General features: G+C 40.7%; 1 protein-coding gene across 1 annotated transcript; it reads right to left on the bottom strand.

The window, feature by feature from the left end:
• Nucleotides 1–5786: 5786 nt before the first annotated feature.
• Nucleotides 5787–14919, bottom strand: arnt (aryl hydrocarbon receptor nuclear translocator; the record flags this gene model as incomplete). The annotated part of the gene is given in 5 exon segments (XM_062965078.1): nucleotides 5787–5831; nucleotides 9801–9845; nucleotides 11599–11643; nucleotides 11936–12041; nucleotides 14291–14919. Coding segments are annotated over 5 exon segments (266 nt in total), but the record flags the coding sequence as incomplete, so codon positions are not given.
• Between the last annotated feature and the right edge of the window lie 1427 nt (nucleotides 14920–16346).

Below are 16346 nucleotides of genomic sequence, written 5' to 3'. Positions count from 1 at the left end.
GGGGGGGGGGGAGAGGAAGATTTTCAGACAAGAATTCAAACTTTTATTTGAGAAACAGCCCGGCTAGACTCATACAAAAGGTCCCTGTGGTCCAAACCTTGGAAAAAATGTCCAAAAATGTACTTTTCCAAAGTTCAGCGGGAGCGGAGAAAAATAAATTTCAGGTTTAATATTAAATGTTTTCTGTAACATGTAACCTTACTTAAGAGGCATCCTAGAAATCTTTCATTTGCTCGTTATAGAACTCCACTTAAAACAGAGCCAGAGCTACTAATAAGAATGTAAGTAGAGAAGCGTGTTTTTTTACCATTTTTTAAAATATGGGAGTTTCATATACAGTAGAGTCTCACTTATCCAAGCTAAACGGGCCAGCAGAAGCTTGGATAAGCGAATATCTTGGATAATAAGGAGGGAATATCTTGGATAATAAGCGAATATCTTGGATAATATCTTGGATAATAAGTGAATATCTTGGATAATAAGGAGGGATTAAGGAAAAGCAGATTAAACATCAAATTAGGTTATGATTTTACAAATTAAACACCAAAACATCATGATATACAACAAATTTGACAGAAAAAAGTAGTTCAATACGCAGTATTGTTATGTTGTAATTACCTTATTTACGAATTTAGCACCAAAATATCACAATATATTGAAAACATTGACTACAAAAATGGCTTGGATAATCCAGAGGCTTGGATAAGCGAGGCTTGGATAAATGAGACTCTACTGTATCTATTGTGTATGTTATTTTTACTCCTTTATCTAGTGTACTAAGCACAATAAAATTAAAACAGACACAACACTCGAGGAAGTGATACAAGGGGAACCACCTTGTTTATCTTTACTACAATTGACATTGGCCCAAGATTCCACGCAACTCCAGGAATAATATGGACTTGGTTGTCTCTTTATGTCTGTTATTTACTCCTTATATAGTATACTTTGTTAGATGATGACATGGAAATTGTACCTTTGTTTATGATATCCTGAAAGCAATTTTGTTATATGCAATATAGTTTGAAGAGAATTACTCTAATATAGAGTTGTAGAAACCTGATTTGTATTACATTTCTTGGGATTTTGACAAGAGTGTATACACATACATTATTGTTCTGTATTATTATAGATATTTGTGCATTATCCGCTTAATATTAAATGGGAAGGGTCCACAAACAAAACTGATCAAAACAGAACTTCTAACTCTGGAAGCAGGAAAGGTACTGTATATACTCGAGTATAAGCCGACCCGAATATAAGCCGAGGCACCTAATTTTACCACAAAAAACTGGGAAAACGTATTGGTTTGAGTATAAGCCGAGGGTGGGAAATGCAGCAGCTACTGATAAATTTCAAAAATAAAATGAGATACCAATAAAATTACATTAATTGAGGCATCAGTGGATTAAATGTTTTGAATATTTACTGTATTTCAAAGAAAAACAGTAAACTAACTCTATAAGTGGAAAAGCAACAATAACTTTATCATCATCATCATCATCATCCTATCTCTCTCCCCCGGAGACTCAGGCCAGCTTCCAACATAGTAACAGGCAAACATAGAATGCCTACATAAACAATGCAGAGCTAGCTATAGATCTATCATGATATATACTAATTTCACATGTGTATTTCGCCCTGAAACCTTTGCAAATCCTCTCTCTATGTGCATTTTCCTCCTTCAATATTTCCAAGCCCCATTTATCAATGTTTATATCTATCTAGACATTTGTGTGTGTGCGCGCGCGCATGCGCATTTTCCCTCTGCACTTGCAAACATGTGAGGGTAAAATTCAGATAAAATTCATATATAAAATTAATGTATACATCTAGGAACAGATATACAGGTACATGGAAATCTCTGGTTATCTATATTTACATAGGATTTGCAAAGACCTGTGAACATATGAGGGGAAAATTCATATATTAATGTCTTTGTAGGGGGAACATCTATATAAATATTTAGAAGCTTTGGGGCATGCATTTGCCCAAGGAAGAAATGCAAGCAAAGCCCCCCTAAAAACAACTTTGTCCTCTTTTCTCCTGCCCTTTCTCACCTCTTTTCTTTCTCAGTTTTTCAAACTCTAAAAGTAGCCAGAAAAGGCTTTTTAAAACTTCTCTCCCCCTCCCAAAAAAACCCCACCTCATTTTTGTTTCCTTAGGAATAAAAGGATATACACACCTTCTCTTGCTCTCTTTTCCCTCCTTCCCTCCCTTTGGACTCAAGTGTTCTTGCAATAGTAGTAGTAGTAGTAGTAATAATAATAATAATAATAATAATAATAATAATAATAATAATATTAGTAATAATAATGAATCATACAAATTTGCAAGAATATATATTTTTTCTTCCCCTTCTGCCCATGCAATCTGGTTTGCAAGGGTTTCTCTCTCAGTCTCCTTTCGCTTTTGAAAACATTCGCTTCTTCTCTGTCTCTCTCGCAAAAAAATATAAGATAACCAGCTTGGGAGGAGAAGCAGAGGGAGGTTTTGCAAAAAGAAAACATACCGTGGCCTCCAGGCTCTGCTGCTGGCTTGACCTTGACCCAAATATAAGCCGGGGGAGGCTTTTTCAGCTCCTAAATATGGGCTGAAAAACTCGGCTTATCTTCGAGTATATATGGTACCTTCAGCAACCTTCATACAAAAAATTCAACTCCTAGAGTTCCAGGGGAGGAAGTTATAGTTACAGAAGCATTATTTCCTATTTGGGGAAATAAACATCAGTAGCCACTTAATAATTCAAAGGCGGCATGATTTGCAGGCAATTTTGTGCCCCCAAATCGCATAGAAAGCCTTCCCAAATGCCTGCCCTGATTTCCAAAACCCTCTGCAGCCCACAAATAACGGAGTTTCCCTCTGCAGTCCCTCCTGAAAACAGAAATGACACCAATGAAATGACTCTGAGAGGGACTGTAGAGGAATACGGGTGCATTTGAGCTCCCGTGCTGGGAATCTGCAATGTGGGAACGTCGGGAAGGATTGCTTCTTAGTCCCAGGACAACTCCCCATCTCTGAGGTAGTAGACAAGTCGGATGTAGAGGAACGAGGAATGGGAGATGCGTTTGGATGGATGACAAAATGGGAGAAAGAAAGACATGTGAGAATGGCGATACTTTGAAGAAAGGGATTAGAACACTGCATCTGTAGAGAACCAGAGCAGGACTTAAGAAATTGCCAATTGCTGCTAATGACTAATGCATAGCATTCCTGCCGGTCCCATTCGCTTCGCTGAGTTTTCCCCTATTAGTAGCCAGCTGACTGTCATACGGACTGCTTCATGCAGCTGCCACCCAGATGGATCAACGGTACTGCTGATTGAAACAGGGAAATTGGTGGTGTCCAAAGTGTGGCCCTGGGAGCTAATCTACAAATTAGAAATGAAGGTTTGGTGAGGACAAGGGAGAGAGGCTTCTTGGTAGATGTGAAATCCTCTTGCGTTGAAGGCCCGGTGTGCCCCCTTGTCATATTCTCTTATTTGTTGGAAATAGCAATCTCCCAAGCCTTTCACTATTAATTTGTTAATGTATATATTTGCTAACCTGTATTCTATGTGTATGTTGATATGCCAGTTTGACTGTACCTTTGGTGTGGGAGGGGTTATAGACATGTGACTGTACTGAGCATGTTCAGACTCAAGACTCCATTTTGTATTCAGTCTGCTTTACACCTTAGTGGAGGTGGATGCATGCTTCCATCAGACCTCAGTGGAGGTGGATGCATGTTGCTGTTTGGACTTCAATGAGTACAACTAGACTTTGGACTAGGGACTATTGACTAAGAATGATACCCTGTGTACTCAACACAGAGATAAACTTTATTTATTTATTTATTTATAGCATTTATATTCCGCCCTTTGCACCCCGAAGGGGACTCAAGGCGGATCACATTGCACACATAAAGGCAAACATTCAATGCCATGACAGAACAGAGACAGAGACAAGACGCAGGCACCGGGCTGGCCTCGAACTCATGACCTCTTGGTCAGAGTGACTTGTTGATTTGTTGCAGCTGGCTTGCTTTCCAGCCTGCGCCACAGCCCAGTCCTATCTATAGTAAAGGTAAAGGTTTTCCCCTGACATTAAGTCCAGTCATGTCTGACTCTGGGGGTTGGTGCTCATCACCATTACTAAGCCGAAGAGCTGGCGTTGTCCGTAGACACCTCCAAGGTCATGTGGCCGGCATGACTGCATGGAGTGTCGTTACCTTCCCACCGGAGCGGTATCTATTGATCTACTCACATTGGCATGTTTTCGAACTACTAGGTTGGCAGAAGCTGGAGCTAACAGCGGCCGCTCACAGAGTTTGAACGTGGGACCTTTTCGTCTCCAGCTCAGTGCTTTTACACACTCCACCACCGGGGCTCCTATCCTATCTATAACTGAACCTTAGTAAGAAATGTGTCTGTATGGTAAATTAATACAAGATGTTTGTGAGTAAACAAGATATGTTATTTTTCAAAGAAGACTTTGTTTTTTACTATTTATTTGTTTGTTTACTACATTTATATCCCGCTCTTCTCACCTTGAAGGGCACTCAGAGTGGCGTACAAATCAAATGAACATACAATATATTATTAGCATAGCACAATATAAGCATTAAAATACTATATTGTACTATATCATTATATGGTAATATTATTAGTAATATTACATTTAATATATAATATATAATTAATATTTTTATATTGTGTCATTAGGAGTATAATATTGTATTCCATTATAAAATTATTATCAATATTATATATAGATACAATATATTATATATTTATAAACGATTATAAATTATATATATATATGTATATAAAATTAGCATAGCATGTTGCTATGGCACAGGAGATAAGATGGAACTATCTTCCTGGCTCTTAGGTTGGTATGATGTCTTCTTGGCCCCCCCCCCCCCCCCCCGTTCTTCACTCTGGCCCCAGAGTGGCAGTTATGCCTTGGGAGGAGGGGCTCCCAACCGATGACACAGGAGACAGGTTGTTATGATGTCTTCCTGGCCCCCTCCTTCTTCACTCTGAGCGCATATTTTAACTAAGAGGTTTAAAGGGAGTGTATATCTTTTGGGCAACTTCAAAGAAACAAATCAACTTTTGCTAACCAAATATATTTTTGTGGTGGCATGTCTTTGTCTTTGGCAGTTCAAACACATGGTTCTTCAGTTTAACAGCTGAGTTACCTGTGTGCCATTACATGACTGATTGTGAATATCACTTGTTCAAAGGGTTGACTTCTAACAAGGTCATGCTTTTCTTGACTAGTGGTTTTCAAAAAGTGGTCTCCACATGTTCATGGAGATTCACATTTGCCAAACAGATAGGACATCATTTTTACCTTTTCAGTAAGGTTATGATTGCCAAAGGGATATGTGCTCAGAGACTGGCTGCAGTTATTTCCAATAGTATTAGGTAGCATTTCCAGTTACACTCAGCCCTCAACTTTCACGGAGATAGGCGTGCAGGACCGCCTCAAAAGGACAAGGAAAGCAAGTGTCTACCCCCCCCCCCCCAAATTATATTTAAACACACACACACACACACAAATGTAGCTGAACGGAGCGTGCTTTAACACCCCTCATTCTGAATACACTGCAGATCAAAACTAAAGGGACTTCTGGTAGTCTCTGCCCAGGCTTTTGTCCTCGGCTGCAAAGGGGTGAACAGGGAAGAGGAACCATTAAGAGGGGAGTCAGTGGGGAGTGGAAAAGGAGGAGGAGGTGGTGAACACACTCAGCTTCGCCATGCTTTTAGAGGGGAGAAAAAATAATCTCCGTTTTCCTACCTGGCCAGTCTTTCCTTATCCGCTGAACTCTGCTCATCATCCGACCTAGAAATAAAATCGGTGAGCTAAGCTAAAAACGGGGGGGGGGGGGGGGGGGGCAAAAAAATGGAGCCAACAGGGAAGAAAAAGGGCAGGGAGGGCGATGCAGCCGGGAACTCCATTTGTTGATATTTGTTGAAAAGCAACAGGAGGAAAAAAACTGAGTAAGGACCTTAATTTTGAACTGGAGGATGCTTACAAACAAAGAGGAAAGGGAGTGATGGTGACCAAGGAGCAGAGAAGGCAAGGGATGGTGAATGTAAAGGGAGGCAGATGGAGAGAGAAAGAGATGAGCAAGCCAGCATTGTGGTAGTTTCTTTTATGCAGAAAGTAGCTCTGCAACCTGGGAAACCTGGCTTTTTGCAGCCTCCAAAGGCACAGAGTGGAAACAATCCGGCACATTGCACTTAATGCGGATGGAATCAACCATCAACCCAAATACCGTAGAGTCTCACTTATCCAACATAAACGGGCTGGAAGAACGTTGGATAAGCAAATATGTTGGATAATAAGGAGGAAATAAGGAAAAGCCTATTAAACATCAAATTAGGTTATGATTTTACAAATTAAGCACCAAAACATCATGTTAAACAACAAATTTGACAGAAAAAGCAGTTCAATGCGCAGTAATGCTATGTAGTAATTACTGTATTTACGAATTTAGCACCAAAATATCACAATGTATTGAAAACATTGACTATAAAAATACGTTGGATAATCCAGAATGTTGGATAAGCGAGTGTTGGATAAGTGAGACTCTACTGTAACTGGAAACAACAACAAAGACCTTTCAAAGCAACACTACTCACTCTCTATTAAGGAGAAGGAAGCAGTAACATTAAACCCAAAATGCAACATTTGTATTTGCAATTTTTAACCGCTTGCTAACTTTTCATGATGTCCTGAATTGTCTGCTTTCCTCTCAGAAGCTGAGACACTGCCCCTGAGGACATACAGAGTGCTTTCCTCTTGGCAGGTGATTAACCACAGCTATTGTGGAGAATGGATAAAAGATGCAAAGGTAAGCACGGCTGGGACATCAGGTAGGAAGTCAGGTCTAGAGGACTTATCGTATTTCCTTAACTATAAGTCACCATTGACTGTAAGGCGCACCCTAATTTAGGTACCAGCACTACCAACAAAAATATACCTGTGATTCTAAGACACGCCCATTTTGGAGATGTTTATTTAGAGAAAAAAATGCGTCTTGGAATCGAAAAACCACAGAAAACAGGAGACTAAAACCAATATAAATAATCTATTCTGATAAACAATTCCATGACCCAGATTGTAAGCTCCCTCGAGAGAATGCTTTCCGGCGATTTACAACTCTGGCAGCAGGAATGATGGATTATTATATCTTTCCTAAAATCCAAGTAATCCTTTGAGACAGAGAAAGGGAGCGAGTTGGTAGCTATGGAAGAAAGCAGAAAAGGATTCCAGACTTAAAAATAAAATTCTCTGTCCAAGAGAAAAGGAATTCAACAGTTCATCACATTGAGGCAAACACCTGAATTCCGTTTTATGTAATTACAATCTGCCACTTTGCAACACGTTGATAGACAGATGTGATAAAATCTGGTACCTTGAAGCCACCAATTCTGCCAGGTAAAACATGTATGTAAGGTTTCACACAGGACTCCCCCTCCCAACTCGTATTGCTTTAAGTCACAATGAGAAGAGTGACTGCTTTCTGGGTCATTTCTGATACTCCATCCCACATCTGGATCCCCTCAAATGCCAGGAAAGGGATGCCGCTGCCCCTCACATACACCATTGTAACATGTCGAAGACACAAGCAACTCTCTCTAAAACCCCAACCCAAGAAGAGGTCTGAAAGCTCTGGCCAGGAACCAGTTTTTCCAGAAGGCCAGGTCAGGGAGGGATAAAGCAGGGAAGCCGCCTCCCTGGGTTTAAGAGAAAGTACTCTGCTCGCAAATGCCTCCTGGCTCATTGTCCATGCATTTAGCACAGGTCCATGCAGCAAGAAAAAACCCCAAAGAACAAGAATTCAGCTCTGGACAGCAAACACTCCAAAGATAAACCACCTAGAGCAGGGGTCCCCAAATTAAGGCCCGGGGGCCGGATGTGGCCATCCAGGGTCATTTACCTGGCCCCCGCCCTCAGTTTTAGACTTAGGCTTACCCAAAGTATGAAATGACTTGAAGGCACACAACAATAACAATCCTACTTAACTTGACTATCTCATTGGCCAGAAGCAGGCCCACACTTCCCATTGAAATCCTGATAGGTTTATGTTGGTTAAAATTGTCTTTATTTTTAAATATTGTATTGTTCTTTCATTTACCAATATTGTGCTATGGTAATAATATAATATATACATATTATATTATTAATAATATTATAATATCATACAATATAATTATACTAATAATAATGCAATATAATATTAATTATACATTATATATTAAATTTAATATTACTAATAATATTACCATATAGTGGTATAGTACAATATAGTAATATATAATGCTAATATTGTGTTATGCTAATAATATAATATACTAGCTGTGCCTGGCCACGCATTGCTGTGGCAAAGTGGTGGTGGTATTGGTTAAAAATTGTTGTGTAATTTTTATTTCACGTTATTTGTATTTTTTAATTAATTTTATTGTAAGTTATCTTTTTATTTATTATATTTTATTATTTTCTTGTACTATTTTTAGTTATTTTCTGTTATTATAGTATTTTATTGTATTAATTTTTTTAGTGTTTTTTATTATTTTTTAGTGTTTTTTATTATTTTTTATTGGGTTGCTAGGAGACCAAGTTGGAGGAGCTTAGCCTTCTAATTGGAAGCACTTGGATAAAAGCAAATATTCCTCTCTCTCTAATTAGGACTTTATTTTTCTTTTCTTTTTGTTGTATCAACCTAGAGGCGTGGATGCTGGGTTGTGTTGTCAAATTTTGAGGTTGGGGGCCCTGTAGTTTTGTTGTTTTGTGAGTCGCCGTGATGCCACCACTCTTTTATATATATAGATTGTATGTACATACAACTTGTAAGCCGTTCTGACTCCCCTTCGGGGTGAGAGAGGGTGGGATATAAATGTAGTAAATAAAAAATAATAATTGTTGTTGGGGGTTTTTTGCACTACAAATAAAACATGTGCAGTGTGCATAGGAATTTGTTCGTATTTTTTTTCAAATGATAATTCGGCCCCTCAAGAGTCTGAGGGACCATGAACCGGCCCTCCACTTCAAAAGTTTGAGGACCCCTGACCTAGAGGATGAGACTGTCTAACCTGTGGTGTGCCTCTCGATATATTTGGACTCTAAGCCTTCCTGGTATTGAAAAATTAAATTTAAAAAAAGTTTGGTCCCAAAATGACTCTTGCAGACAAGGGGAGGGAGGGGAGAAAGCATTTTCAGAGGGGACTGGCTTGCTTTTGCTTTCCTCTGAGGCTCAGCCAGTGTAATGTGTTCAGTCACAGAGTGGATTTCAATGTCAGAGAGAGGATTCAAACCCGTAACTCCACCGTCATAGTCAATGCTCAAACCACAACACCACGCTGCTTCTCCTATCTTTTCCTGCATGGCAGGGAGTTGGATTGGATGGCCCTTGTAGTCCCTACAAACTTTATAATTCTATCTTCCTACATCTCCAAAGCTGCCTTTCATCCAAAAGCTGCCACCCTCAGCCAGCTTTGTGTCTGACTAAGGCAAAAGATAACTACTGAACTTTTCTTTTTAACACCAGTATTGTGAAATGGACTTCCTTCTAAATTGGCAGAAAGTGGACAAGCTAGGTTTGCTTTCCAAAAGCCCCTGATGTCGAAAGGGTCTGCGAACAAAATGCAAATGACTTCTCTTTGTTACAACACACAGAAGGGGAAAAAAACACTTCAAGCAGATACAGAGTCTGGCTACTGAAAAGGATTGCTGGTTTCTCACGGCAGACGTAAAGGAGCATTCCTCGAACTTTGAACGAACGTCTGAAAACCAAATATATCTTACCTTGCAAACCTCTCTTTGTCATTTGGGAGTTGGTCATCATCGCATCTAAAGAAGCAATTGGAGAGAAAGCGTAAGTGAAGAAAAGCATGTAGCCCTCTCCCCAAAATAAATGATAAACCAAACATGATCTAGCCTACACGATGGAGAGCATAACGACAGAGTTGTGCGCATAAAACCATGCTTCCTGTAAGCAAGTGTCTGGAAACCATCACTTTCCTTGGATTCCGTGACTCAGAGAGAAAATTATTCCACCATCCCACTGCCAAATTGATTTAAAAAGCAATTATATTCTTCCTGCAAGATACTCCTTGTGGATTTCGCCACTTCTCATGTTTCACTGCCAACACACTCATGCTGTAAGCTGGTTGAGGATAAAAGACAACAACTGGCCCACAATTGGCCCATAAAAAATAATTATAAAGTGGGAGAGCAAGTCCAGAAAGGAAAAAAAATACTGAATTGAGGTGAAAATGTGGAAAATAAAAGAGGAGATGCTAAGCATTCCAGATTCACAAGACTTTTGGATCTTTGACATGGCTTGAAGGGGGATTTTTTAGTGGAATAACCAACCAGATCATATATTAGTTTGACATCATTTGAAATGCCCCAGCTCAATGCTATGGAGACCTGGGATTTGTAGTTTGGTGAGGCACTCACACTCTTTGGGTAGAGAACAGTAAAGATCTTACTAAATGACAACTCCTAGGATTCCAGGTATTGAGCCGTGGCAGTGCAAGTGGTGTCAAAATTGTATTAATTTAACAGTGTAGATGCCAAGTGTAATTGTGAAGGTAGGCAACCACTACCAGCCAGACTACAAATTAACACTCTGCTTCCAAAACCGATTGCATGGCCAATCCTAACCGATCAGGGATCATTTGAAGAATCAAATCATTTCTTGGACCTGGCATAAAAATATAGACAGTCCTCGAGTTATAGATATTGGGCTTACAAGCGACTCCTAGGGCTGAGACAATAGGAAGTGAGAGGAATCTACCCCTTGGAAGGTAAATTCACTCCTAAAAGAGTTATTCTCATGTGGAAAAGGTGTCTTCACTGATGCTTTCTCACCAATCCTTGTTTCCACAACAGACCAAATTTTCCAAAATCCAATTCTCACAGGGGGAATCTTCTGAACAGGGGCACAGATCGCAAAGGAAACATCACAGGGGTGTTTGCCCTTCCCTATACAAGTCAAAGCTAATGCATATATACAGTAGAGTCTCACTTATCCAAGCTAAACGGGCCAGCAGAAGCTTGGATAAGCGAATATCTTGGATAATAAGGAGGGATTAAGGAAAAGCTTATTACACATCAAATTAGGTTATGATTTTACAAATTAAGCACCAAAACATCATGTTTAACAACAAATTTGACAGAAAAAGCACTTCAATACGCAGTAATGTTATGTTATAATTACTGTATTTATGAATTTAGCACCAAAATATCATGATATATTGAAAACATTGACTACAAAAATGGCTTGGATAATCCAGAAACTTGGATAAGCAAGGCTTGGATAACTGAGACTCTACTGTGTGTATGTATGTGTGTGTATGTATGTATGTGTGTATGTGTGTGTGTATATATATATATGGAGTTACACTTTAAAAAATGTACCTGTTTTGACTTACAAATTTAACTAAAGAACAACCTACAGAACCTATCTTGTTTCTACCTTGGGGGCTGCCTGTGCCTGCAAGCCTGTCAAAGTCTCCAGATCTCACTTAGATGGACATTTCCACAGAACTTTCCCCATATAGGACCCCAAGTCCTTCCCAACGGAAGCTCAACTCACCTGAGAAATTTGCTGTTCCCTTCACCGTCGTCGTCGAACTCGAGCCTGAGGAAGGACAGTAGCAAGAACTGTGATCCCAGCTGCCACATTCCCATATCAAACCATACAGAGGGAAAACTTGAAAGGAAATGAAGACCTGGCACAGCGGAGGAAACCAAGGCTCCTTTACTGTTGGTGTCAGGTTGAGGGGATGCACGAATGGTAAAAGGGGTTGGACTGGATGGCCTTTGGGGTTTCCTCCAACTCTGCGGTTCTGTCATTCTAAAACTCACAGGACAACTGTTGAATCTTCCTTTTAAAATTGCCCCCTTCTACAAATACCCAAGAGCTGCCTTACCCTGTCCTCCGCTTGTTGGTTCTCTGGACGATGCCTCCTCCAGAATGCGCTCCTGCTCCTGATGTCCCGGATGGTGAACCCAAAGAGGAAACATCCGAGGCCATTTCTAGATTAACAACAACAACAATGATAACAGTATTAATTTTTTACATTTCTGATCCACCTCTATTCACGGCTCGAGGTGGGGACCAACATTGTTAAAACGTATCATCATAAAAATATTCAGTAAAAAGGCATATATTAAAATGTATTTCTGAAAAAATACACTATTAAGAAGCATGAAACCATTTAAAATACACAGAACAATTTTAAAATTCATAGTTAAAATCTAACTGAACAGATAGGTAGGAAAGGATATAAGACAAGGTGCAATGACACATTTCTCAGCTTCCCCTGTATTAAGCCATTATAAAGCCATTTATTGCATTTTTAAAAAATAGTATCACAGCTTAAGTTTCATATCAACTTAGAAAAACCACCCAAATACATGTTGTCTAAAGGCTTACATGTCAATGTTTCCAAATTGCATTTTAAGTGTTCATTGACCCTGGTTTTAACTTTGGTTTCTGGTCCTAAGCATTTCAGACAAGGGATCCTCCTCTTGTATGAACTCCTTCCACACTCAATAAGCATGCAATCCAACCACCAAATGCCCTACATTTCCCATTATTCCCATTATTATTATTATTATTATTATTGATGCTTCTGATTCCAAGCATTTGAGGCAAGAGGTGTTCATTCTGTATGAACTCCTTCCACATTAAATAAGCATGCAATTCATTCACCAATGCCCTACATTTCCCAATAATAATAATAATAATAATAATAATAACCACAACAACAACTTCTGGTCCTAAGCATTTGGGATAAGAGATGCTCAATCTGCGCTTTCGCATTCAGTAACCATGCAATCCATCCTTCTGCGCCTCACATTTCCTAATAATAATCATAATAATCATAATAATAAATAGCTGCTTCTGGTCCTAAGTATTTGGGACAAGGGATGCTCAGCCTGTATTAACTCCTTCGACTTCAATTACCAAGCAATGCCCTTCCTTTCCCCCTATTTTGCTCTCCTGTAACACTAAATCAATCAAATAGACATAATAACAACAACCAATATTTATTTGTATATTTATTTACTACATTTGTACCCTGCCCTTCTCACCCCGAAGGGGACTCAGAGCAGCTTACAAATAATATTTACATAGTAAAGGTAAAGGTTTTCCCCTGACGTTAAATCCAGTCGTGACCAACTCTGGGGGTTGGTGCTCATCTCCATTTCTAAGCCAAAGAGCCAGCGTTGTCCGTAGACACCTCCAAGCTCATGTGGCCACTGGCATGACTGCATGGAGTGCTGTTACCTTCCCACCGGAGTGGTACCTATTTATCTACTCACATTTGCATATTTTCGAACTGCTAGGTTGGCAGGAGCTGGAGCGAACAGCGGCCGCTCATGCCGCTCCTGGGGTTTGAACCTGGGGCCTTTCGGTCTGCAAGTTCAGTGCTTTAACGCACTTCACCACCGGGGCTCCTCGAGTATAAGCTGACCCAAATATAAACCAACCAGAACCCTCACCTGAGTATAAGCCGAGGGGGGCTTTTTCAGTCTTAGAAAGAGGGCTGAAAAACTAGGCTTATACTCGAGTATATACAGTATTTTTATATTGTATTTATTTACTATATACCTCACAACCTCTGAAGATGTCTGCCACAGATGTCGGCAAAATGTCAGGAGAGAACATGGCCAGACAGCCCGGAAAGCGCCGTTACCTTCCTGCCGGAGCGGTATCTATTGATCTACTCACAATTGCTAGGTTGGCAGGAGCTGGGGCTAACATTTACATACAGTGTATTATATCACTAGCACAGCACAACACTAGCACTATATACCAGAATATTGCAACACACCACTATACTGTAATATTACCAGTAATATTACATGTAATAAATAATATATAATTAATATTTTCATATTGTACTATTATTAGTATTATATTGCATTACATTATAATATTATTATCAATATCCCTCCTGCTGCCCCTCCCCACTGGCCTTCCCTCCCACCCATTGGTCCCTCCCCTGTCACTCAAAGCCCCTCCCCAAAAACCCACACCTCCCTTTCTCCTAAAGTTCACCCCAGTTGACTCATAGCTTTCCTCTTTTACCCCCAACTGGCCCATTTCTCCCACAATCCCCTGGGCCTGCCTCCATGTTGGCCTCTCCCAGAAGCCCCCCAAAGCCCCGTTTCTTATTCTATTTTCCCTCACAAACGGCAAACTTCTAAACCCTGGCCTTCCTTTTAGTCGCACAACAAGACTAGGCCCCAAAGCCTCTTGGGCCCAACTCACCCACCTTGGCTAGCAGTAGTGGTTGCCATGGCGACCCCAGGAGGAGGAGGAGGCAACCTCCAGCTCTGCCTCAGCACTCCCTTCTGGCTTCCAAGATGGCGGCCGCTCCAACAGCGGGGCGAGCCCTGCCAGGGGGCGGAGCGAGCCAGCGAGCCCTCCCATTGGTGCGATGAACCTAAGGGGGCGTGTCCTCCTGTGTGAGCTCTATTCTGAGGCCTGGCGCCGAAGAGGCGGGGACAGAGAGGCGAAGAACTCTCCTATTGGTGCGATGAACCTAAGGGGGCGCGTCCTCCTGTGTAAGCTCTATTCTGAGGCCTGGAGCTGAAGAGGCGGGACAGAGGCGAAGAGCTCTCCTATTGGTGCGATGAACCTAAGGGGGCGTGTCCTCCTGTGTAAACTCCATTCTGAGGCCTGGCGCCGAAGAGGCGGGGACAGAGAGGCGAAGAGCTCTCCTATTGGTGCGATGAATCCAAGGGGGCGTGTCTTCCTGTGTGAGCTCTAGTCTGAGGCCTGAAGCCGAAGAGGCGGGGACAGAGAAGCGGCGGCAGGAGGAGGCGTGGCTTGAGGACTAAAAGCGCCGAGAAGGGGGCGTGGTTTACAGAAAAGGGGCGGAACCAAATGAACCCTTCTAGACAGGAGGGTTATGTGTGAAATATTTTGAGTCTCCTCGGAGAGAAAGGCGGGGTAAAAGTGATGTAAATAAAATATGACGTCAGAATCATGGGCGGTGACGTTTGTTTTAAAGGGCCAGGGAGGTTGGGGAGTGCTTGGCAGTTAAAGCGGTATCAAATCGCGTTATTTCTCCAGTGCAGACGCATCCTGTCAAAAAGAAGTCGATGCTGCTAATGTGCCATAGCAACATGCTATGCTAATTTTATATACATACATATACAGTAGAGTCTCACTTATCAACATTCTGGATTATGCAACGCGTTTTTGTAGTCAATGTTTTCAATACATCATGATATTTTGATGCAAAATTTGTAAATACAGTAATTACTACATAGCATTACTGCGTATTGAACTACTTTTTCTGTCAAATTTGTTGTATAACATGATGTTTTGGTGCTTAATTTGTAAAATCGTAACCTAATTTGATGCTTAATAGGCTTTTCCTTAATCCCTCCTTATTATCCAACATATTCGCTTGTCCAAGCTTCTGCTGGCCCGTTTATGTTGGATAAGTGAGACTCTACTGTATTGTTCTTTTAAACATCTCAGCTTCTGTCATATATATTACCATCATAAACAAACAAGAAGAAAGAAGAAAAACAAAATTTAAAAGGTCTCCTCTCTAAGTAGCTAGTGCCTATATCTTCCCATAGTGGTGGCAAGCGTGGATAATCCCCTTTACATCTGGTGGCCGCATTATAAACATCTTTACACTGGTGGCAGCGGTTATAATATAATAATATAATTAAATAAACATCCAACATCTCTTCTCTGCAATTTTTTTAAATTTATCTATATATATAAAAGAGTGATGGAATCCTGGCGACTGACAAAACAACAAAACTAAACACCCCACAACCTCGAAAATTGATAGCACAACCCCTCATCCATGCCTCTAGGTTGATACAACAAAAAGAGAAGAAAAATAAAGTCCTAATTCGAGGGAGAGGAAGAATTGTTTTTATCCAATTGCTGCCAGTTAGAAGGCCAAGCTCTGCCCACTTGGTCTCCTAGCAACCCACTCAGCCCAGGGGACAGGCCAAGTGAGGCCTCACTTAGGCCTGATCCACACTGCCTATAAAATACAGACACCACCAGACAACACCACAGCAACGCGTGGCCGGCCACAGCTAGTATTGTACCCTGTTTCCCCTAAAATAAGACATCCCCAGAAAATAAGACCTAGTAGAGGTTTTGCTGAATTGCTAAATATAAGGCCTCCCCCAAAAGTAAGACCTAGCAAAGTTTTTGTTTGGAAGCATGCCCGCCGAACAGAACACCAGATCATGCTGGATCGGTAAATGTACGTACCATAAAGTGTTGTACTTGAAAATATTGGTAGTAACAAGAAATTCTTGATAGGATTCACAGTTGTCTGGTTATGCTGG

Source organism: Anolis carolinensis, unplaced genomic scaffold, assembly GCF_035594765.1.
Source record: "Anolis carolinensis isolate JA03-04 unplaced genomic scaffold, rAnoCar3.1.pri scaffold_14, whole genome shotgun sequence".
Lineage (NCBI taxonomy): Eukaryota > Metazoa > Chordata > Lepidosauria > Squamata > Dactyloidae > Anolis > Anolis carolinensis.
The sequence above is the reverse complement of the archived record's forward strand: the minus strand, read 5'-3'. Positions and strand labels throughout refer to the sequence as shown.